This window comes from Heptranchias perlo, chromosome 13 (genome assembly GCF_035084215.1).
Source record: "Heptranchias perlo isolate sHepPer1 chromosome 13, sHepPer1.hap1, whole genome shotgun sequence".
Classification (NCBI taxonomy): Eukaryota; Metazoa; Chordata; class Chondrichthyes; order Hexanchiformes; family Hexanchidae; genus Heptranchias; species Heptranchias perlo.
In genome coordinates this window covers 27,786,102-27,811,028 of record NC_090337.1, presented here as the reverse complement: position 1 = coordinate 27,811,028, position 24,927 = coordinate 27,786,102, and the positions used below count along the sequence as shown (strand labels likewise).

Genomic DNA, 24,927 nt, shown 5'->3' with positions numbered 1-24,927 from the left:
GAAATCACTGAGGATGAGAAGTCGTTCATGCAGAGGCAGGAGGAAAGCAGTGAAGATATCTCAGTGAGAAACTTGGTGTGGTACTAGGGTGGGTGGGAGAGAATGAGGATTTTAAAGGAGAGGTGAGAGGGAAGGAACAAGGTGAGATGCTCAAAGGAAGAGAAGGTGCCAGAGGAGTAGGGGGACAGACTAAGGTGTGATATGGTGATAATGGCCACACTGCAACTACGACAGTCTGGGCGGGCAAGTGATGGAACATATAGCCAGGCAGAGAGGCTTCATTAAGGGGAAAGGTGTCATCACCCATCAGCCAGGTTTCCGCCAAGGCCATGATGTCGATGCGATCATCCACAATTAGCTCATGGATGGCAGGGGCCTTGTTCAGAAGTGAACGGACATTCTGGAGGGAGATGTGGAGAGGGGCGGCGATAGCTGATCTTTTGGCAGAATCCACAGGGTCAGTGTTGGGAGGGGGAGTGGGATGGGAAGGAGATTGGCACAATTAGCCCCCTGCGGATGCAGTGGGTAGCAAAGTCGGTGAGAGAGTAGGATGGGGCAGTTGGGGTTGCTGCTGGTAAGGGGGTAGCGACAAGTGCCTCGATTGTCCCTTCGGAGGATGCCAAGAGAGGCAAAGAGGGAAGCTGTAGGTTTATCTAAGAGGGATTCAAGCCTGGGATGGTGGCAGGAAAGTAGGAAGGCTGAGGAGTGCTGAAGGATTGGTGTAGGGATTTGGGAGGGGGGGGCAGAGTACCTGGGGAGAAATAAAAGGAGGCATGTTGACAGGAAAGAGCTGCCTAGGAGGGCTAAAGAGAAAAGAAGAAAAAAGGTGAAAAAAGGGGGAATTGGAAATGATGGGCTCGGGTCCGGAGCAGCAGCCAAGATGTGCACGCAAATGGACACGGGGAAACTCAAGTTACCTAGGCATGGTTACATAGCAAGTTTGGGATAGGTATGTCCTGGTAATAAACAGGGAATAGAGAGGAGACAATAGGAGGGGGTCCAAGGTTAAAGTCAGAGGTCCCGTGGTGGGATAAAGTTGATGTAGATTGGGTGGAGTCAGCTTGGAGCATCGACGACCTGATGTCCAGGTTCGGGGACAGGTGTGGAGGTGGAGTGAATCCAGAAGTTATTTGAAGGGTAGTGTATTAGAGGACGCATTGCTAGAGGTATTTCCGTGGAAATGAAGAGCTGGGAGGTGTGCAGAATCGATCACAGGGCAGAAAAACGGTGGCGAAGTTGGAGGCCACTACAAGATCCAGAAGCGGCGGAGAACAAGGACAACAGCAACTTGCATTCTATAGCACTTTTAACATAGTAAAACGTCCCAAGGCGCTTCACAGGTGCGTTATCAGAAGCAGGGTCCCTGCCTGATTTCCCATCCCCACACCTCCACTATCTTGAAGATCAATTGTAGTGCCCCCATCACTATCCTAGCTAAGAGCAACTGTCTCATCACCAGCCAGGTGTTTATGACTCAGTAACTTTTACCACTGAGTCATCAGGGAGAGCTGTAAAACTTACTTGGCTTTAGACATGATGAGCTCAATATGTTATTGAGAAAATTAGATTTTACTTATAAAAATATTCATAATTTTTTCAGGTATTACTTATTTTATATGAACCAAAATAAAGCTGTAGGCTCATCCACCTTTAAGTCAATAGTAATTAGCCTTTGCTAACATAGGCAAAATGTTATCTTGCTGCAGAGTGCAAAGGCTAGTTGTACCAGTATTAATGTAGTTTCACAGCCAACACTGGAACTTTCCTTGGGTGTATAATGAGGTCCAAAAATGTAAACCATGAGTGATACTGACATTCTCTAAATCACTAGTGGGATAACGCATGAAAGACTCTGTTCAGTTTTGTTCATTGTACTCAGAAAAAAAGATAGAGATGCTGAATAATAAACAGACATAGTTCCACTTTATTTGGATTTGGATATCTTTTTATTTTCATTACTTTAATGGAGGACATCTAACTTCCGCAAATGATACAGTTTAAAAATAAATGAATTTTTTTTTAGTTAATATGTGAGTGTAGCGTATAGGGGCATAGAATGATACAGCACAGAAGGAGACCATTCGGCCCATTGTGTCTGTGCCAGCTCTTTGAAAGAACTATCCAATTAGTCCCACTCCCCTGCTCTTTCCCCATAGCCCTGCAAATTTTTCCACTTCAAGTATTTATCCAATTCCCTTTTGAAAGTTATTATTGAATCTGCTTCCACCATTCTTTCACGTAGTGCATTCCAGATCATAACAACTCACTGCGTAAAAATTTTTTTCCTCATGTCGCCTCTGGTTCTTTTGCAAATTACCTTAAATCTGTGGCCTCTGGTTACTGACCCTTCTGCCACTCGAAACAGTTTCTCCTTGTTTACTCTTATCAAAACCCTTCATGATTTCGAACACCTCTATCAAATCTCTTCTTAACCTTCTCTGCTCTAAGGAGAACAACCCTAGTTTCTCTAATCTGTCCACATAACTGAAGTCTTTCATTCCTGGTACCATTCTAGTAAATCTCCTCTGCACCCTCTCTAAGGCCTTGATATTCTTCCTTAAGTGTGGTGCCCAGAATTGGACACAATACTCTAGCTGGAGCCTAACCAGTGTTTTATAAAGGTTTAGCATAACTTCCTTGCTTTTGTACTCTATGGGCTCAATTTTCAAAGTTAAAAATGGGGTGGGTTGGGGGTAGGGGGCCATTGAAAATTGCCACCATTTCAGACCAGCCCCTAATCCACCTCCAGCCCACCCATCTCCGGTTTTCACCGTGGCAGGAAGAGGGGCGGGCGACTAACCTGCTCCCAGGAGGCGGATCAGTCCTTAAAACCTTTCAAGGAGGCTTCAGGCCTTCATTTTTCTCGAATTCCTGATTTCAACCCCGGGGGGCCAGGATTCCCGGACTTTTTATTTTATGCCTTGTGAAAGGAGGCAAGAAAGCCCGAGACTAACAGGTAGGTGCCTAGAAAGGTAGAGCTTGTGGGCCCAGAGGAGCAGGAGTGCTTCCCCCAGGCCCAACAAGCCTACCTGCACCAACCCCCCAACGATCGCGGACCACCGATCGCGGACCCTCCTCTCCTGATCACGGACCCCTCTCCCCTGATCATGGACCCCTTCCCCCAATCGCAGATCCTCTCCCCCAATCCTGTCCCCAACTCCCGACCCCGATCCTTCCTCTCTGATCCCCCGATCCTCCCCCCACTCCGATCCTCCCACCCCCGATCCTCCCTCAACTCCAATCCTCCCACCCTGACCCCGATACTCTCCCCACTCCGATCCACCCACCCCGATCCTCCCCCCACTCCGATCCTCCTACCCCCAACCCCGATACTCCCCCCACTCCGATCCTCCTACCCCTGATCCTCCCCCCACTCCAATCCTTCCACCCCCGATCCTCCCCCCACTCCGATCCTCCGACCCCCAACCCCCGATCCTCCCCCTCATCGATCGCGACCCCCACAATGACCCCCGATCCCGACACCCCCCATGACTGACCTCCGATCCCATCCCCCACAACTCGACCCCTGTGCCAACCTATGCCCACCTGTGCCAACTTATGCTTACATGTGCCAACTTATGCCAACCTATGCCCTAACATTCTCCTGTGCCCACCCATGCCCCCCACACCCACCCATGCTCCCCCCCCGCATCCATACAAACAAAGACTTACCTGCAGACTTATCTGAAGACATCCTCTCCCTGGCTGGTCTCCCATCCGACTGAGACCAGCCTGTCAATCAGCCAGTCAGTCGGATGGAAAAGTGACAAAAAATAGATGTCCTTACGTCAAAATCGTAAGGATGTCCGGGAAACACATACTAATGAGCTTCCCGACCTCAGTTTGACCCCCCCACCCCTTTCCCGGCTCCGTTTTAAAATTGAGCCCTATGTCTCTATTTATTTATAAAGCCAAGGATCCCTTATGCTTTTTTAACAGCCTTCTCAACTTGTCCTGCTACCTTCAAAGACATCTGTACGTACATCCCAAGGTTTCTCTGTTCCTGCACCCCCTTTAAAATTGTACCATTTAGTTTATATTGCCTCTCCTCATTTTTCCTACCAAAATGCATCATTTCACACTTCCCTGTGTTAAATTTTATCTGCCATGTGTCTGCCCATTTTACCAGTCTGTCTGTGTCCTCCTGAAGTCTGTTACTATCCTCCTCAAGTTTACTACATTTCCAACTTTCGTATCATCTACAAACTTTTAAATTATACCTTCTATACCCAAGTCCAGGTGATTAATATATATCAAAAAGTCATGATGTGGAGATGCCGGTGATGGACTGGGGTTGACAATTGTAAACAATTTTACAACACCAAGTTTTAGTCCAGCAATTTTATTTTAAATTCACAAGCTTTCGGAGGCTTCCCCCTTCGTCAGGTGAACGATGTGAAAATCGTTCACCTGACGAAGGGGGAAGCCTCCGAAAGCTTGTGAATTTAAAATAAAATTGCTGGACTATAACTTGGTGTTGTAAAATTGTTTACATATATCAAAAAGAGCAGTGGTCCCAATGCCGACCCCTGGGGAACACCACTCTATACTTCTCTCCAGTCTGAAAAACAACCAGTCACCACTACTCTCTGCTTTCTGTCCTTAGCCAATTGCATATCCATGCAGCAACTACCCTTTTAATCCCATGGGCTTCAATTTTGCTAACAAGTCTATTATGTGATACTTTATCAAACGCCTTTTGAAAGTCCATATACACAACAACAACTACCTTCATCAGCCCTTTCTGTTACTTCATCAAAGAACTCAATCAAGTTAGTCAAACACAATTTGCCTTAAGTGCATAAATGCCCCATGTTATCTGCACATCTGTGAAGTTGAGTATTTTTCTGTTATTGTGTGGCACTGATTGATGAGAACGTGCAGACATAAGCAATGAATACAAATATTTTTATTTTGGGGATGTTCCCATTTTTTCTGCCAAAGCATATAATGAGGGTTTAGAAATTCAATTCACTAGTTTCACTTTCTACCTTCTGTACCAAAATCAACCTGATTTCAATTTTCTAGAATAATCATGTGCATATTTGCTCAGCACTTTATTTATCACTTTTGAGCAATATTCAGCCTGGCTACTTTGGGGTCCATTATGCCATGATATATAGAGGTTACGCTATTTTGCTGCAGCATGCACTAATTGAAAACTCAATATTGCTGCAGTTTAAATCACATGGTAGCACACTAGCCTTTGTGCTCCTCTGCATATAATTATACACTTGGTTTTAACAGTAGCCAACAGGGCAATTATTTAGATTTGCAGCGCAGTTTGAAGTAACATCTGAACAAATGCAATTTTAACAAAAGCAATAGCTTGTTGTAGTGTATATAATTACCCATAAGAGGAACCTGTAATTGCTGTATTTATTCTGTTGTATGGATGGATATAAATTATATTTATGTTTAAAAAGGCCTAATCAAGTCATTCGAAGTTTTATTTCCTTTTTATAATTCTTTCCTTTTACAAAGTGAGTTTGTTTGCTAGGAAAAATGTGGCCACAGAGAGGAAATACGTTTGTGGCAAAAGAATGACCTTTAAGTCACATACAACTGAAGCCATTGGAAGAGAAAGCAGAATAGATTTGTATTCTGGTAGTTATGTTATGAAAAGGGTGTTTTGTCAAGGAAACAAAATGATTATTGCAATCTTTTCGATAGAAAACGTACTGTACTTTTTGATCAAAGAGCGAGCAGCCTAACTGCAGCTGATGCATTTACTGCTTATTTTCTTAAACTGTGTTTTTTAAATTCTGAAACAACACTGAATATATGGAGTCTGTGTACTGAAGACAGTGTGAGATTTTTCCAAAATGTCATAACCTTCTTGAGTAATAAGATAGTCTTATGACTGAAACCTATGCAGCGTTTTGGGAAATCGTTGCAGATTTTAATTCCCGAGCATTTCTGTTACTTGACAATGTAACTTTATCTTGGTCCTGAACTTGACTCACTGTTGACTCTGTTACTCTCCCCGCAGATGAAATCATGCAGCAGGAAATAAGACCCCTTCTTGCAGTTGATATCATTGAACAGCTACAGAAACAGTTTGCTATCCTATCAGGTAAGAAATAGGAAGCATTTTCTTCTTTAGTCATTGATAACTGGAACACTATAGAAAAGTTTCTTAGTTCAGAATTTCAATTGGAGGTTAATGTGGTGCAGTGCTACAGGCGGTCAGCTAAACTCATGATCTGCTTGTCCTCAGGACTAATGGTCAATTAATAAAATGTATCTATGTTGTAGCTAAAATAACAATGAATATATTGTGCTCAATAGAGTATTTTGCAATTGTACTGCATTTTTCCCAGTTTATGGTTAATGGTAAGCGAGCTTAGTTAACTTATAAACTTGCAAACTTAGTTTGTAAATGGGGCAAATGTACTCCCGGTTATATTAATATTCTACCAATAGCGTAATGCCTCTAAGTGACTGATCCAGGAAGTACAGTGATGGCAGCAGTAAAAGCAGATTGTTCAGCATTTCTGGCTTGAGAGCAGGAGGAGCTGCATTGTGGTGGACAAAACAGAAAAAAAATACAAAACAATTATTTGGTAATGTTTTCTAATATATTGTTATATTAAAAGAGCACATATTAAATTTATTCAATCTTTCTCTCTGATATGAGGAATCAGTTTCGCTGATCTTGTCTGTACTGCCTCTAGGTCTTGGAATTGGTTAGAGTTGGCTGTGCACATTTTTAATTGTATTGCCATTTACATTTTACTGATCGAGAGGAATTGACTATTTAGGAATTTTCAAAGCTTTAAAATCACACACAAATATTGAGAGACTAGTGAGCAATGCTTTGCGTAAGTATTTGAACAGCATGCATAGAGGCCCCAACTCCATCACAAACGTGCATTTCATTATTGCCACTATTGGATTGCAATTGGGGCTGTTCCAGCACCTGTTCTATAAATAACAACAATTTCCATTTATACAGTGCCTTTAACATAGAAAAACTTCAATGTATTCAGAGGCATGACAAAAAATGGATGCTGAGCCAAAGGAAATATTAGGAGGGGTGACCAAATGATTGGCCAAAGAGGAGGGTTTTAAGAAGCAGGGGCGCACTGGCTCCCTCAAAGGCATGGGATTCGTTGGGATTCTCATGGAAAAAGGGAGACAATGACAATACAGCATACTAGAACCACTCGTGGGGAAACTCGGGAAATTTCCCGATTCCCCATAAGGCCAGCCCACCCCTGTTAAAAAGGCTCATAAAGGTGAATAGGGAGATGGAGAAGAGGAAGGATTTAGGGATAGAATTCCAGAATGTTCCTATGCAGCCACTGGTGAGGTGAAGGGAGAAAGTATGCACAAGGAATGGAGAGTTCAGGGGAAGAGTGGTTGTATCACTCAAAGAGGTTATATAGATAAAGAGGGGTGACGCTATTTTGGCATTTAAACACAACAATGAAAATTTTTAATTTGAGGCGTTGGGAGACTGGCAGCCAATGTTGGTCAGTGAGGATAGAAGTGATGGGTGAGTGGGATTTGATGAATCACAGGATACGTGCAGCAGAGTTTTGGATGAACTGAAGCTTTTGGAGGGTGGATGATGGGGCCAGCCTGGAGAGCATTAGAATAGGTGAGTTTGGAGGTGACAAAGGTATTGCTGAAGTTTTCAGCAGCTGATGAGCTGAGGTAGGGGTGGAGGCAGGTGACGTTATGGAGGTGGAAGTAGGCGGATGTTATGATGGGTCAGAAGCTCAGCTTGGGGTCGGATAGGATGCTGAGGTTGCAAACAGTCTGGTTCACTGTGGGAGTACGAGTAGGCTTGACTTTCCTTTTATTCTTATCTCTCCAGTTTCTGTAGGCCTATCCAAAGGCGATAAAGAATATATGAAACTGATGCAATTCAACAGAGACTGTTGGGGGCCTGTTTTCAAAGCGAGACAAAAATAAGAAAAAGCAAATTTCAAATGTAACTTCACATCACTAAGAACTTAATTCCATATGGAGACTGCTTTCCAAGGGGATTGTAGTGATTACGATTTACCAAACTCTAATCAGATGAATAGGGCCTGATTTTGGTTTGCTGCAGTAATTGGGTGAGCGGGAGGCATTATCACTGCGCCCGATCACAGCAGCGAAAGGGCTGAACCATCTTGGTGGTGGGGCCTCATTAGCAGCGACTTACAGAATGTGTGCTCCGAGGCAGCTCACCAGTCAGGATGGGTGGGAAATTGATGGCTCCTACACCAAGCTGGCTGACAGTACGGACCTGGAGGGGGGGAAGTCGATCGTTTGACGGGGGGGCGGGGGGGTGGGTGGGGGGAGTGCACGCAGGAAGCTGAAACTTTTAAAACAAAATAACATATACAAAATAATCCCACACCCAAAAAAAAAGGTGAGTATCTAGGACTAACATACAACACATATTTCAATCTGCTTGTACGTGATGTGCTTCATGAAGTGGGGAGAGGGGAAATAACACATTTGCCATTGTGAAAACGGGATACTAAAACTCTGGAAGCCAATAATTTAATTTATTTACATTTCATACCAGGGTAGTGCAGCACCTTTGTGTGAACCTGCCATATCATGGAGTGATAGGACTTGGGTTCATGCCAGTGATCTAACACATGGTGAATTCCTCATCCTCACTGTGTCATCAGGGTTATAAGTGGCTGGGGAAGGAAGGAAAATTGAAACTGTTTAAGGTAATCACAAATGCAGTTGCAGCAAACAAAAATCATTTTTTAAAACCTAGCCTGTGGTTGTCAGTGTGTTTAATACATTACATTACATCTTAGAGGTGTTATGAATTTTGACAATTTGTTACAGTAGCAGTGAGACCAAATTCTGTAAGAATCTTTCCAGTGGTTTCGAAGCACAAGTTAAAACTACTCGCAAATGAAAAATCATAAATGAAAGGTATTTTTGTGTTTTGATTTGTTTTTGTTATTAGTGCCATTTTATAAACTTGTATCTCTTTGTTTCAGAACCCCAATCATTCCTTTTCAACATTTATGGGAAATGTTTCCATCATCATGCATGGCCTTTTTTTCCACAAATACACTTTAGTAAATGTTGCAACATTGTTATTTTTTGAAGTCTAGAATCCCATGTTCTTGTATAGTTACGGTCATCTCTACAGATGGGGTTGTTCATGAATGAGAAAATACCACCAGACTGGGCAATTTTTTGGACCCTAGTGTTGCTATTCACCCCAAAAAAATGTCAGGAATAGCTGGTCTGTAGTGAGAGCTGCTTCAAGAATAACAACTTTCCTCATGTTGACTTTTGGCTGATTGCCTGTTACTGATCTCCATGTAGCTTTGAACTCTGGACCTCTTCCATTCGTTTGCAGTCTCTGTGGGTGAAATTGTTCTTGCTGAAAGCAAATAACCATTAAGATAGCTGCAAAAAAAAAATCTGCTCAGGGCACCAATTACACCAAGGGCAGTCTGAAATAATATAAGATGGAGTTGGGCGTTGTATTTTCTTTTTTTCCCAGAAGCCTACCAGTCAATTTCCTACATTCATCCAATCAGTGACCTTTTTACATTTGGAATATTTGAATGGGCGCTAAATTGGGCCGTGTAGCGCCCGTTGTTTCGGCGCTACATGGCCTCTCCGACATCCAAGATGGCGTCTTGGATGCACATGCGCGTTTCCAGGGTGACGTGCACCAGATGCCATCTTGGTATAGGAATTAGCGCAGGCGCAGATAACGAACGCCGGAATTATGTAAAGTAGGGAGAAAATCAGTGTGCAACGCTGATTTAAAGTGATAGACACCATTTTGGGACTTAATGCTCAATGCAACCCACAGTCTTAGCCCCGACCATCTGAATGTGTCTTAGAGTGCCTGGAGGACCCCCCCACCAGCGCTATTTAAAAGGACCATGCAGGATTTACAGGTTAGTGGCTGGATTATTGTTTCTGGCTGCCGAGACATTTGTAACTGTTTTTGGAAGTCTCCTACACTTGAATACTAGGACACGGGGACATAGCCTAACATTTAGAGCCAGGATGTGCAGGAGTGAAGTTAGAAAATGCTTCTACACGCAAAGGATGGGAGACGTTTGGAACACTCTTCTGCAGACAGCAGTTGATGCTAGCTCAATTGTGAAAGTTAAATCTGAGATTGATAGATTTCTGTGAACCAAGGGATATGGGGCTAAGGTGGGTATGTGGAGTTAAGTCACAGGTCCACCATGATCTCATTGAATGGCGGAACAGGCTTGAAGGGCTAAATGCCACTGCCACTTGATATGCGCCACCTTCTCCTGCAAGAAAGCGTGACATGTGTCTGGGCGATGTGCCTGTCATGGTTGAATAGCTGCCAGTGTGTGTGACCTGTGAGTTGCGGGTGGGCGCCTTGAAACAGTGGTAATGTGTAAGGTGAGAGAAAGCATCTGGTTGGAAGAGTTGAATACTGATGGAAAGAGTTTGTTGGTATGTGGGGGATGGGGGGTGTGGTGTGTATTGCAGTTGGTAGGAGATGCCACTTGACAGTTGACCTCACTCACCTTGACCACTCATGTCAAAGCACTGAACTTCTTCCTGCACTGCATCCATCTTCATGATGCTGTGAGCCTGGCATTGACTTCGTCCCCTGCTGCCTCCCACTGCCTTTTGGATATATGTTTGGAGGGCCTCATGCCCCCCCCCCCCACCCTGCAGATATAGGATGTCCCTCCTTCTGTTCATCTCTTGCACCAAGGTCTGTCGTGCATCAGCAGAGAACCTTGGTGTATGCACTCTCACAGGCCTGGTACCAACTTGGATCGACAGATTAATGAGGTCTGGCGTGCAGATTGGAGGATGTGGGATTTAGTAGTGCGCAACCTTTATTCAATGTTTTAACATAACTCATCAGTGTGTAAAAAAGGGATGGGATCTGCATCTGTGTTTTACGTGTCCAATGTTTGATCTCTGTTCAGACTTCATGCAAACAGTAGACTGTTATTTTCAGCATATAACAGGTACCAGCTACCTTTAAGAGATTTCTAAGAAACATCCTCCCTTTAAGAGATTGAGCTTCCTTTGGTGGTGGAAAGTGCAAATTGCATTGATTCCACGTGCAAGGCCTGGAATGGAATGCTAAGTCCTGGGGTGGGCTGAAACTTGCGTCCTGCCTGCGCAGGGGCCATTAGGCGCGGGGTAATAGCACATCACGCCACCTGTGCCCAAAAACGGCCCCTATCCAATTTTTCCCCCATTATCTTTATAATGTGATAATATTTAAATAGCCTTTAGAAGAATAATGAACAAGATGGAACAATAGCAGAAATGTCTTATGACAAGCAGAGGAAAAGGAACAATAAAAAAAACCCACGAATGTTATCAGAGTATCAAATCATAGATATTCGCAACAAAAACATTCCTCCTACATGGGACCACAGGGGGGAGGCAAACTCACACACCCTTTTCTGTGTAAAACCATTGGCTTCGTTCCCAAAAAGATTAAGAATTGAACGTTGTCCAGAAAATTTATCTCAACATAAGAAATATAGTACAATAAGCATTTGCACTTTTATTACAAGCAGTTTTCCATCACTTTTAGACATGAAAGGAATAGTGCCAGAGGACTGGCGGACAGCTAATGCGATTCCTATATTTAAAAAGGGAGATAGAACAAGTCCAGGGAACTTCTAGACTTTATAATAAGATATGTTAAATTTTTATTTACACTAACATACAGAAGTTTACTTTAAATGAATGATTTGTACTTGTCTGCTACTGGGCATGACTTCTCTGTGGGCGTGCTTTCCATTCCCACAGTCTCTATCGATAGGAAGGAACCTGTGCTGAAATCACAGCGCTGAACTGAAAAAAAATTGAAAAGGGAGCAAGTGGGCGTGCGGGACAGCCTTGCCACGCCAGTCAGAGCAATTTCCAGTCCAATAAAGAATAGTCAGTATGAATTTCAAAGGGAAGGTCATGCTTATTGAATTTTTTGAAGAAGTAACAGAAAGGGTAGACAAGGGTAATGCGGTAGATATAATATATTTGGATTTCCAAAAGGCCTTTGATAAGATACCGCATAGCAGACTCATAACTAAGGTCAGAGCATGTGGAGTCAGGGAACAAGTAGTAAAATAGCTAGCAAGCCGGCTACAAAACAGAAAACAGAGAGTAGGGATTAAAAGTAGTTACTCAGACTGGCAAAAGGTGGGAAATGGTGTTCCACAAGGATCAGGGCTGGGACCATTGTTGTTCACCATTTACATAAATGATTGGACTGGGGAATCGGTAGTACAATGTCAAAATTTGCGGACGACAACAAATTGGAGTATATAGTTAATACTGGGGGGACTGCGATAAAATACAGGAAGACATTAATAAACTTGCAGAATGGGCGTGTAATTGGCAAATCAGTTTCAATATAGATAAGCGTGAGGTGGTATATCTTGTTAGGAAGAATAAGGGGCCATATACTCCTTGGAAAATAAGAGTCTAAATGGGGTAGATGAGCAGAAGGATCTGGGGGTACAGATATATAAATCACCCAAAGAAGCAACGCAGGTTAATAAGGCCATAAAAAAGGCAAACAAAACACCGGGATTCATTTCTAGAGGGATAGAATTGAAAAGCAGAGAAGTTACGTTCAACTTGTATAGAAGCTTGGTTAGACCATACTTGGAGTACTAGGAACAGTTCTGGTCTCCATAGTATAAAAAGGATACAGAGGCCCTGGAGAAGGTGCAAAAAAGATTTGCTAGGATGATACCAGAACTGAGAGGTCATACCCATCAGGAAAGATTGAACAGGCTGGGGCTTCTTTCTCCAGAAAAGAGAAAACTAAGGGGTGACCTGACAGAGGTCTTTAAGATTATGAAAGGGTTTGATAGGGTAAACATAGAGGAGATGTTTTCACTTGCAGGGGAGACCAGAACTAGGGGCCAGAAATAGAAGATAGTCACTAATAAATCCAACAGGCAATTCAGGAGAAATGTCTTTACCCAGAGTGTGGAACTCGCTACCATAAGGAGTGGTTGAGGCAACTAGCGTAGATACATTTAAGGGGAAGCTAGATAAACAAACGAGGGAGAAAGGAATAGAAAGATATGTTGATGGGGTTAGATGAAGAAGGGTGGGAGGATGCTTGTGTGGAGCCGGCATGGACCTGTTAGGCCTGTCGCCTGTTTCTGTGCTGTACATTCTATGTAATTCTATGTAACATCATTCATTATATTGCATCCACTGGACCATCCTTCTTTACTGATGCTACAAACCTAACCCCTTCCCCAATTCTGTGTTACAAACTTTGCTGTGGGTGAAGCTGTATGGATTCAATATCAGAGTAAAACTCAAACTAGAAAAAATAATGTGGAGATGCCGGTGATGGACTGGGGTTGACAATTGTAAACAATTTTACAACACCAAGTTATAGTCCAACGATTTTATTTGAAATTTACAAGCTTTCGGAGGCTTCCTCCTTCCTCAGGTAAATGTCAGATAACTTGGTGTTGTAAAATTGTTTAAAGTCAGCAGAAGAATGCTGCAGTGGGATACCATTAGTGACATAGTTAATATGTGGTTTTTAATGAAGATCGTGTCATTGATCTTTGCTGCTTGTTTGCTGGTAACACAGGACATCCTCATGATATGCTGATGTGCTTGTTTAGTTCCATGTAAGCCTAAATAGTTTTTTTGATGTTTGATAACTTCAGTGATGTAAACATTTTCACTCAGGAACTTAACATCACTGGGTGAATCTGATTTTTCTTATTTGTTCTTGAGATGTGGACAGTACTAGCAAGGTCACATTTATTGCCCATTCATAGTTGCCCTGAGAAGGCAGTGAGCCACCATCTTAAACTGCTGTAGCCTTTGTGCCGATGGTATTTCAACAATGCTGTTATGTAGGGAATTCTAGGATTAAGACTCAGAGATGATGAAGGATCGGCAGCATATGTTTAAGTCAGGATGGTATGTAACTTAGAGGGGAACTTCGAAGTGATGGTGTTTCCATTACATTGGTGCTCTTGGCCTTCTCAGTGTTGGATATCATAGAGTTTGGAGGTACTGTCAAAGTAAGGTTGGTGAGTTGCTGCAGTACTTCCTGTAGATAGCACTTTCTGCAGCCACTGTTCACTGGCGGTTGAGGTGTTAGATATTCAGTACAGTCCTGTATTATTTCGAGCTTCTTGAGTGTTGTTGCAGCTGCACCCAGGTTGGAAGGAGATTGTTGGTCTTTATGTTTTTGGTTACAGACATTTCCTGGCACTTATGCAGCATGAACATTACTTGGCACTTGTCTCGATCAAAGGCTATGGGCCCCGACAACATTCCGGCTGTAGTGCTGAAGTCTTGTGCTCCAGAACTAGCCGCACCTCTAGCCAAACTGTTCCAGTACAGCTACAACACTGGCATCTACCCGACAATGTGGAAAATTGCCCAGGTATGTCCTGTCCACAAAAAGCAGGACAAATCCAATCCGGCCAATTACCGCCCCATCAGTCTACTCTCAATCATCAGCAAAGTGATGGAAGGTGTCGTCGACAGTGCTATCAAGCGGCACTTACTCACCAATAACCTGCTCACCGATGCTCAGTTCGGTTTCCGCCAGGACCACTCGGCTCCAGACCTCATTACAGCCTTGGTCCAAACATGGACAAAAGAGCTGAATTCCAGAGGTGAGGTGAGAGTGACTGCCCTTGACATCAAGGCAGCATTTGACCGAGTGTGGCACCAAGGAGCCCTAGTAAAATTGAAGTCAATGGGAATCAGGGGGAAAACTCTCCAGTGGCTGGAGTCATACCTAGCACAAAGAAAGATGGTAGTGGTTGTTGGAGGCCAATCACCTCAGCCCCAGGATATTGCTGCAAGAGTTCCTCAGGGCAATGTCCTCGGCCCAACCATCTTCAACTGCTTCATCAATGACCTTCCCTCCATCATAAGGTCAGAAATGGGGATGTTCGATGGTGATTGCACAGTGTTCAGTTCCATTCGCAACCCCTCAAATAATGAAGCAGTCCGTGCCCGCATGCAGGAAGACCTGGACAACATCCAGGCTTGGGCTGATAAGTGGCAAGTAACATTCGTGCCAGACAAGTGCTAGGCAATGACCATCTCCAACAAGAGAGAGTCTAACCACCTCCCCATGACATTCAACGGCATTACCATCCCCCACCAGAAACAGCCTGAGGGTCACCATGTGGGGACCAGACACATAAATACTGTGGCTACAAGAGCAGGTCAGAGGCTGGGTATCCTGCGGCGAGTGACTCACCTCCTGACTCCCCACAGCCTTTCCACCATCTACAAGGCACAAGTCAGGAGTGTGATGGAATGCTCTCCACTCGCCTGGATGAGTGCAGCTCCAACAACACTCAAGAAGCTCGACACCATCCAGGACAAAGCAGCCCACTTGATTGGCACCCCATCCACCACCCTAAACATTCACTCCCTTCACCACCGGCGCACTATGGCTGCAGTGTGTACCATCCACAGGATGCACTGCAACCACTCGCCAAGGCTTCTTCGACAGCACCTCCCAAACCTATGACCTCAACCACCTAGAAGAACAAGGGCAGCAGACACATGGGAACAACACCACCTGCACGTTCCCCTCCAAGTCACACACCATCCTGACTTGGAAATATATCGTCGTCGCTGGGTCAAAATCCTGGAACTCCCTAATAGCACTGTGGGAGAACCTTCACCACACGGTCTGCAGCGGTTCACGAAGGCGGCTCACCACCACCTTCTCAAGGGCAATTAGGGATGGGCAATAAATGCTGGCCTTGCCAGCGACGCCCACATTCCAAGAACGAATAAAAAAAAATGTTGTCCAGGTTCTGCTATAAATTGGCATTGGCTGCATCTTTACCAGAGGAGTTATGTTTACACTTTGATTTCATGGCTTGCTAACATTAAGTTCATACTAATAATCATATTTAATTTTGTTCATGTTTATCCAAAATTAATTTGACCCTCCGGCCCTATCATTTATACATTGCTCTTTGTGAACCAAGCCATATATCATTAGATTACTGCATGCAAACAGGAAGGTATTACATTTCAATGAGCCAACATAGCAGGTTTGAATTAAACTGTTTATATCAGGCTTATTTTAATCCCTGTGATTCAAAATAGTTTGAAATTGGCATCAGGAGTTGGGATGAATTGTTTACATTGTGTAGCTGGTGCAGTTTAATGAATTAGTAGCTGTTGGAATATCTATACAGTTTTTTCATAGCAAAGTGAGGTTTGCAGTATTAAATTGTTTAACCATCTGGATGTGTGTTAGAAATGAACCCTGGGTTTGGGAGATTTATGTTCAACTACAGAAGTTCCACAGCTTGGGAAATAGTAAAACTAAATTATGATTTTGAAAGCCAAAGGAAGTATTAGCTACCGAGACTACAACGTCTTGTGGACACATCCTTTCCTCCAACTTGCCTACATTGAAATTGATGGACAGGGGAATGTCTATGGATGTTGTTTATATGGACTTCCAGAAGGCATTTGATGAAGTCCCTCATAAGAGACTGTTAGCTAAAGTTGAAGCTCATGGAATTGAGGGCAAATTATTGACCTGGTTAGGAAATTGGCTGAGCGACAGAAGACAGAGAATAGGGATAATGGGTAGGTATTCAAATTGGCAGGATGTGACTCGTGGTGTACCACAGGGATCTGTGTTGGGGGCCTCAACTATTCACTGTATTTATTAATTACTTAGATGATGGGATAGAGAGCCACATATCCTAACTAGGGTTGTCTTCCCTAGAATTTAGAAGACCAAGGGGTGATTTGATCGAAGATATTCAGGGGAACTGATAGGGTAGATAGAGAGAAACTATTTCCACTGGTTGGGAAGTCTAGGACTAGGGAACATAGCCTAAAAATTAGAGCAAGGACTTTCAGGAGTGAAGATAGGAAACACTTCCACATGCAAAGGGTGGTAGAAGTTTGGAACTCTCTTCCGCAAATGGCAGTTGATGTTAGCTCAATCATTAATTTTAAATCTGAGATTGATAGATTTTTGTTAATCAAAGATATTAAGGGATATGGGGCTAAGGCGGGTATATGGAGTTACGTCACAGATCATTGATTGGCGGAACAGACTCGAGGGGCTAAATGGTCTACTCCTGTTCCTATGTTCCTATGTTCCAACCATATATTGCCCAGAGTCATTAACCAATATTAACCTGCTTTTTAACTGCTGCTATCCTTGTTACATGTTTTGTTTTAAAAAAATCAACAAATTAAGTTTTAAATATTTAAAGATATGTTCCCACCAGTAAAATATTTGGATTAACTGCTAGTCAATTCAACCAGAATTTTTTTTTAACTGACTGATGTTTCTGTTATCATGTGATATTTTGATCAATATTCTGTACTTTAATTTTGTGAGTACTAATCAGAATCCTTAAAACAACTATAAAATATTAAGACGTAAAGTAAAAAAATAGCTGATCAAAAATAACTCCTTCCTGATTCTCTTACCAGCTGACATGGACCCTTATACAATTTCTCAAATATTCATTGTAAACCTGATTAATGAACAGAATTTCCATTTGCTATTGCATTTAATTTGTTTAAATATCAATTGTTAGACAGATGTAGTGCTGTAAGAAGAAACTGGTTGATAAAGATAATTTATTGATCCATAAGATAAAGGTTATGATAGGTTTGTCAGTATCCTAGGAATATAGGAATTGCTCGATAAAAAATTACAAAGGTCCATCTAGTTCGCCTTCTACCATCCTGATAGTCACATGACACAATGATAATGGAGTTGTTGACTAATCATTGTAATCAATCTCTATCAATTAGCTTACAACATGATGTGAGGAAAACCCCTCTGGTGGAAAGCTTTAAGAACCAAAGGACCTAAGTTACTTTTTTCCTCGCAAGCATGCTACACTTACCACCTCATGTCTCAAATTACTTGTATATTATATTGTATCCCAAAATTATTTTCTGAAAGAAATCTATTTAATTTGCATTTCTGAGTGTTGGAACAGCTTGGCATCCTGAAAATTATTGCCTTCCGCACTAACAGGAGTGAGGAGGGCAAGTCTGGCACAATAATACTGCTAAGACAGATAAAACATTTTTAAAAAAGCTATAGGGCCCGATATTACCATGCCGGTGGGTTCGCGGCGGGGGGGGGGGATTGGGCACGTGGGTAACACGCCCGGTGAAATCAGTCTGCCCCGCGCGCGATCACAGGCTGATTGGATCCACTTACCTCTTGTTCCGGGTTCCCCGCTGCTGAGCTGCGCGGCGGGCGGACTGCGCATGCGCAGTAAGGTCTGTCAGCTGGAGGAGCTCTATTTAAAGGGGCAGTCCTCCACTGACTGATGCTGTAAGAAATAGGAAAAATTGGAGCATGGAGCAGCTCAGGGGGAAGGCTGCTCCCAGGTTTAATGATGCCTCACTCCAGGTATCATTGGATGGGGTGAGGAGGAGGGGGAGGACAGAGATCTTCCCCCCGGCGGGCGGGAGGAAGCGGCCTGCCTCTGCCACCAAGAAGGCCTGGCTCGAGGTGGCAGAGGAGGTCACCTGCGCCACCAACATATCGCGCACCTGCATACAGTGCAGGAGGCGCTGCAGTGACCTAAGTAGGTCAGCCAAAGTGAGTACACTTACTCATTCCCCTACACTCCGTCTGCCACATCACTGCCCCCACCCCACATCTCCTTCTGCACTGCCAACACTACTCTGTCACATCACCCGTCACACCCACTCAAACCTCATCCTCATCTTACCTGCACTTACTCACCTTGACAGTACTCATCCCGCCACTACCACTCAACCCAATCCTCATACAATCTCCTGGCTCTATCTCATATTCACCCTCTCATGCATCTCTTTCGCAGTCAGCCTCACTCAACCTGCCACTACCTGTGCTGCAGCCACAGGGCATGCATCACATATGTGCAGTAGGCAGCGTAAGGCAAACGTGTCGTGAGCATGAAGGGGATGCACAAGGGTGTTTGAGGGTTTGTCATAGTTTTTACTTATATTTAATTTCTGAGCAACTCACATTACATATTATATTGGCACCACTACTGTCACGTCTTTGCGAATCTTGTCTGGTTTGTGCAATAATGCCCTTTCCTGAGGATCACAATGAAGACCCACACCTGATGCCATCCATTGTGTCACTGCAGAGTGGGTGTAGGTGTATTTGCAGGGCTCTTTTGTGCAGACGACTGAGAGACATCGGTGATGTCCCTGGTGGCACCCTGGAAGGATGCGGAGGAGAAGTTGTTGAGGGCAGTGGTGACTTTGACAGCAACAGGTAAGAAGATGGTGCTCGGGCCAGCCGAGAGCAGCTCGGCATAGCCGAGAGCAGCTCGGCATGAAGGAGGCTGCAGATGTCCACGACTACATATCGAGTGACTCTGAGCCTCCGTGTGCACTGCTGCTCAGAGAGGTCCAGGAAGCTGAGCCTCGGTCTGTGGACCCTGTGGCGAGGGTAGTGCCCTCTGTGACGCATCTCTCTCTGCGATTGCCCTCCCTCCTGCTGTGCAGGTGGATGTGTCACAGCACTGTGTTGTGGAGCTCCACGTGTCAGAGGTAGATGGCGTGGCCGGCGAGGCTGGTGATGCTGTTTGCCCTCCGAGGAGGTCAAGACTGCAGCTATGGCGGCCCCCATCCAGAAGATGTACATCTGAGAGGGTCCGCAAGGTAGGTACATGTGTCTGGACACCGGGGTAAGTGTGCAAGTTGGTGAATTTTGTTGTTAGGAGGAGGGTGGTGGAGGCCAAACTTTGTCCAAAGTGACAGAGTGGCCTCCTGCAATGAGTGAGGGTCTCCCTCCCCCACCTGTCAAATGGACCTTTGCAGCTGCCACAGGCTGATGGCTGCAACACGTCCATTTGAACTGGCAGTGCTTCCCCCAGTACGGGAAACAGTCCCAGTTGTTTGTAAAATCCCAACCCTCCTAAAATATCATGTTAATCAGGTCTGTAAATGACCTGAAATACCAAAATAAATACCTTAAGTGGCACCAGCCGGCGGGAGTCCCACATGCGGGGGCTGCGCGCGCATGTCAGCACGTCAATGGAGAACCCGGAAATGGGGCGGGTTGGAGCCGGGCTCCCGACCCGCCCTGGGAATCCCCGGTTTGCCTAGCCCCCCCACCAGGAACGCACCCGATCGCGGGTGCTAAAATAGAGCCCATAGAAACAATTCACTACTTGCTGGAGTGAGACTTTTTTTTTATTCGTTCATGGGATGTGGGCGTTGCTGGCAAGGCCAGCATTTATTGCCCATCCCTAATTGCCCTTGAGAAGGTGGTGGTGAGCCGCCTTCTTGAACCACTGTAGTCCATGTGGTGAAGGTTCTCCCACAGTGCTGTTAGGTAGGGAGTTCCAGGATTTTGACCCAGCGATGATGAAGGAAGGGTGATATATTTCCAAGTCGGGATGGTGTGTGACTTGGAGGGGAACGTGCAGGTGGTGTTGTTCCCATGTTCCTGCTGCCCTTGTCCTTCTAGGTGGTAGAGGACGCGGGTTTGGGAGGTGCTGTCGAAGAAGCCTTGGCGAGTTCTTGCAGTGCATCCAGTGGATGGTACACACTGCAGCCACAGTGCGCCGGTGGTGAAGGGAGTGAATGTTTAGGGTGGTGGATGGGGTGCCAATCAAGCAGGCTGCTTTGTCCTTGATGGTGTCGAGCTTCTTGAGTGTTGTTGGAGCTGCACTTATCCAGGCAAGTGGAGAGTATTCCATCACACTCCTGACTTGTGCCTTGTAGATGGTGGAAGGGCTTTGGGGAGTCAGAAGGTGAGTCACTCGCCACAGAATACCCAGCCTTTGACCTGCTTCGTTGTTCCCTATCTGGGCCTACTGGGTTTTTGCCTAAAACTCCATACCTAAGCCCTCAGTACCATTATCTGCCCTGGCTGCTCACTCAGATAAACCCCAACAGTGCCCAATCTTGGTGTCCTGTTTAATTCTGAGCTCAGGTTTTATCCTTTACCAAGATCAAATATTTCCATCTCTATAATACTGGCTGCTTCCATCCTTACCTCACCCCCACTGCAGAAAACTTGTCCACGCTTGTGTCACCTGCAGTCTCAACTTCTTAGTAAATACTCATCTCTTATCAGGCTGAATTGGAAGTGCCTGAGCTGGCTGGTTTGTGCTGCATACTTATCCTGAACTAGTCTTTCCTGACTTGAGAGTTTATGAATTGACTTCCAGGTTGATTCAAAGTGCCAATTCCCATGTAACCACTCCAAGATGCACGTGAGATTGCCTGCCATCACAAGCACATCACTGAAGTGATTATGGGATTGACTAGAGACCTGAATGGCAGGTTTACATGAGAAGGAATTTAAAATATCTCATATCTCATAAATATCTCAGAAAACAGGGAGTAGGGATAAATGGGTCATTTTCAGGCTGTAACTAGTGGAGTGCCACAAGGATCAGTGTTTGGGCCTCAGCTATTTACAATCTATATTAATGACTTCGATGAAGGGACCGAGTGTAATGTATCCAAGTTTGCTGATGATACAAAGCTAGCTGGGAAAGTAAGCTGTGAGGAGGACACAAAGAGTCTGCAAAGGGCTATCAACAGGTTAGATGAATGGGCAAGAAAGTGGAAAATGGAGAATAATGCAGGGAAATGTGAGATTATTCACTTTGGTAGGAAGAATAGAAAAACAGAATATTTTTTAATGGTGAGAAACTATTAAATGTTGGTGTTCAGAGAGATTTGGGTGTCCTCATATAAGAAACACAAAAAGTTAGCATGCAGGTACAGCAAGCAGTAAGGAAAGCAAATGGCATGTTGGCCTTTATTGCAAGGGGGTTGGAGTACAAAAGTCAAAATTAAAGGCTGTTTATCTGAATGCATGGAGCATTCATAACAAGATAGATGAATTAGTTGCACAAGTAGAGATAACTGGGTTTGATCTAATAGCCGATACAGAGACATGGTTACAAAGTGACCAAGATTTGGGAACTAAATATTCCAGGGTACATGACATTTAGAAAAGACAGGCAGAATGGAAAAGGAGGGGGTGTAGCCCTAATAATAAAGGATGACATAAGGACAGCGGTGAGAAAGGATCTTTGTTTGGAAGATCAGGAAGTAGAATCAGCATGGGTGAAAATAAGAAATAACAAGGGGCAGAAAACATTAGTGGGAGTAGTTTATAGGCCCCCTAATAGTAGCAATACCATTCGACAGAATATTAATAATGAAATAATAGGAGCTTGTAATAAAGGTACTGCAGTAATCATCGGGGACTTTAATCTTCATATAGACTGGGCAAATCAAATTGGCAAAGGTAGTTTGGACGACGAGTTCATGGAATGCATTCGAGACAGTTTCCTAGAGCAATACGTCATGGAACCAACTAGGGAACAGGCTATTTTAGATCTTGTATTATGTAATGAGACAGGGTTAATTAATAATCTCACAGTAAGAGATCCTCTGGGGAAGAGTGATAATAATATGATAGAATTTCACATTGAGTTTGAGAGTGTCGTACTTCAGTCAGAAACTAGAGTCTTAAACTTAAATAAAGCCAATTACATTGGTATGAGGGGCAAGTTGGCTAAGGAAGATTGGGAAACCAAATTAAAGGGTATGATGGTTGAAAAGCAACAGCAAACATTTAAAGAAATATTTCAATCTTCTCAACAAATATACACTCCATTGAGAAATAAAAACTCCATGGGAAAAGTGATACCCACCCCCCCCCCCCCCCGACCCCGTGGCTAACTAAAGAAGTTAAGGATAGTATTAGATTAAAAGAAGAGACCTATAATGTTGCCAAGAAGAACAGTAAGCCTGAGGATTGGGATTAGAAACCAGCAAAGGACGACCAAAAAATTGATAAGAAGAGAGAAAATAGAATATGAAAGTAAACTATCAAGAAAGATAAAAATGCATTGAAAGAGCTTCTACAAGTATGTAAAAAGGAGGAGGGTAGCAAAAGTAAACATTGGTCCCTTAGAGGCTGAGACAGGAGAAATTATAATGGGGAAGCAGGAAATGGCAGATGCATTAAACAAATATTTTGTATCTGTCTTCACAGTAGAAGACACAAAAGAATACCAGAAATAGTGGGGAACCAATGGTCTAATGAGAGTGAGAACTTAAAGTAATTAATATCAGTAGAGAAAAAGTACTTGAGAAAATAATGGGACTAAAAGTTGATAAATCCCCTGGACCGAGGGTTCTAAAAAAGGTGGCTGCAGAGATAGTGGATGCATTGGTTATGATCTTCCAAAATTCCCTAGATTCTAGAACAGTACCATTGGATTGGAAGGCAGCAAATGTAACCCACTAATCAAGAAAGGAGGGAGAAAGAAAACAGGGAATTACAGGCCAGTTAGCCTGACATCAGTCATCGGGAAAATGCTGGAATCCATTATTAAGGCAGTGGTAACGGGGCACTTGGAAAATCATAATATGATTAGGCAGAGTCAACATGGTTTTATGAAAGGGAAATTGTGTTTGACAAAACTATTAGAGCTTTTTGAGGCAGTAACTAGCAGGGTAGATAAAGGCGAACCAGTGAATGTCGTATATTTGGATTTTCAAAAGGCTTTCGATATGGTGCCACATAAAAGGTTGTTACACAAGATAAGGGCTCATGGGGTTAGGGGTTACATATTAGCATGGATAGAGGATTGGTTAACTGACAGAAAACAGAAAGTAGGGATAAACAGGTCATTTTCAGGCTGGCAGGCTATAAGTAGTGGGGTGCCACAAGGATCGGTGCTTGGGCCTCAGCTATTTACAATCTATATTAATGACTTAGATGAAGAGACCGAGTGTAATGTATCCAAGTTTGCTGATGACACAAAGCTAGGTGGGAAAGTAAGATGTGAGGAGGACAGAAAGAGTCTGCAAAAGGATATAGACAGGTTAAGTGAGTGGGCAAGAAGAGGGCAGATGGAGTATAATGTGGGAAATGTGAGGTTATTCACTTTGGTAGGAAGAATAGAAAAACAGGATATTTTTTAAATGGTGAGAAACTATTAAATGTTGGTGTTCAGAGAGACTTGGGTGTCCTCGTACAAGAAACACAAAAAGTTACAATGCAGGTACAGCAAGCAATTAGGAAAGCGAATGGTATGTTGGCCTTTATTGCAAAGGGGTTGGAGTACAAGAGTAAGGAAGTCTTACTACAATTGTACAGGCCTTTGGTGAGACCTCACCTGGAGTACTGTGTACAGTTTTGGTCTCCTTGTCTAAGGAAGGATATACTTGCCTTAGAGGCAGTGCCGTGAAGGTTCACTAGATTTATTCCTGGGATGAGAGGGTTGTCCTTTGAGGCGAGGTTGAGTAGAATGGGCCTATACTGTCTGGAGTTTAGAAGAATGAGAGGTATCTCATTGAAACATATAAGATTCTGAGGGGGCTTGACAGGGTAGATGCTGATGGGTTGTTTCCCCTGGCTGGAGAGTCTAGAACTAGGGAGCATTGTCGCAGGATAAGGGGCCGGCCATTTAAGACTGAGATGAGGAGGAATTTCTTCACTCAGAGGGTTGTGAATCTTTGGAATTCTCTACCCCAGAGGGCTGTAGATGCTGAGTCATTGAATATATTCAAGGCTGAGATAGACAGATTTCTGGACTCTAGGGGAATCAAGGGATATGGGTATCGGGCAGGAAAGTGGAGTTGTGGTCGAAGATCAGCCATGATCTTATTGAATGGTGGAGCAGGCTCAAGGGGCCATATGGCCTACTCCTGCACCTATTTCTTATTATCTTACGTAACAGCTCTAGAATTCCCTCCCTAAACCTCTCCGCCTCTCTCTCCTCCTTTAAAATGCTCCTTAAAACTTAACTCTTTGACCAAGCTTTTGGTCACCTGTCCTTATGTTGCTTGGTGTTGAATTTTGTTTGATATTCGCTCCTGTGAAGTGCCTTGGGATGTTTTACTACATTAAAGGTGCTATATAAATGCAAGTTGTTGTTGTTGTTGTCATTGAGCTAGACTGATTCATTGGTTTGGTTTTTTTGCTTCACGAAA

General features: G+C 43.8%; 1 protein-coding gene across 1 annotated transcript in view; it reads left to right on the top strand.

The window, feature by feature from the left end:
• Positions 1-24,927, top strand: part of mcf2l2 (MCF.2 cell line derived transforming sequence-like 2) — a 275,749-nt gene that overhangs the window by 29,469 nt on the left and 221,353 nt on the right. The window contains exon 2 of the mRNA XM_067995223.1: positions 5,993-6,076. Coding sequence (XP_067851324.1) covers positions 5,993-6,076 — 84 coding nt within the window. The remainder of the gene's footprint in view (positions 1-5,992; positions 6,077-24,927) is intronic.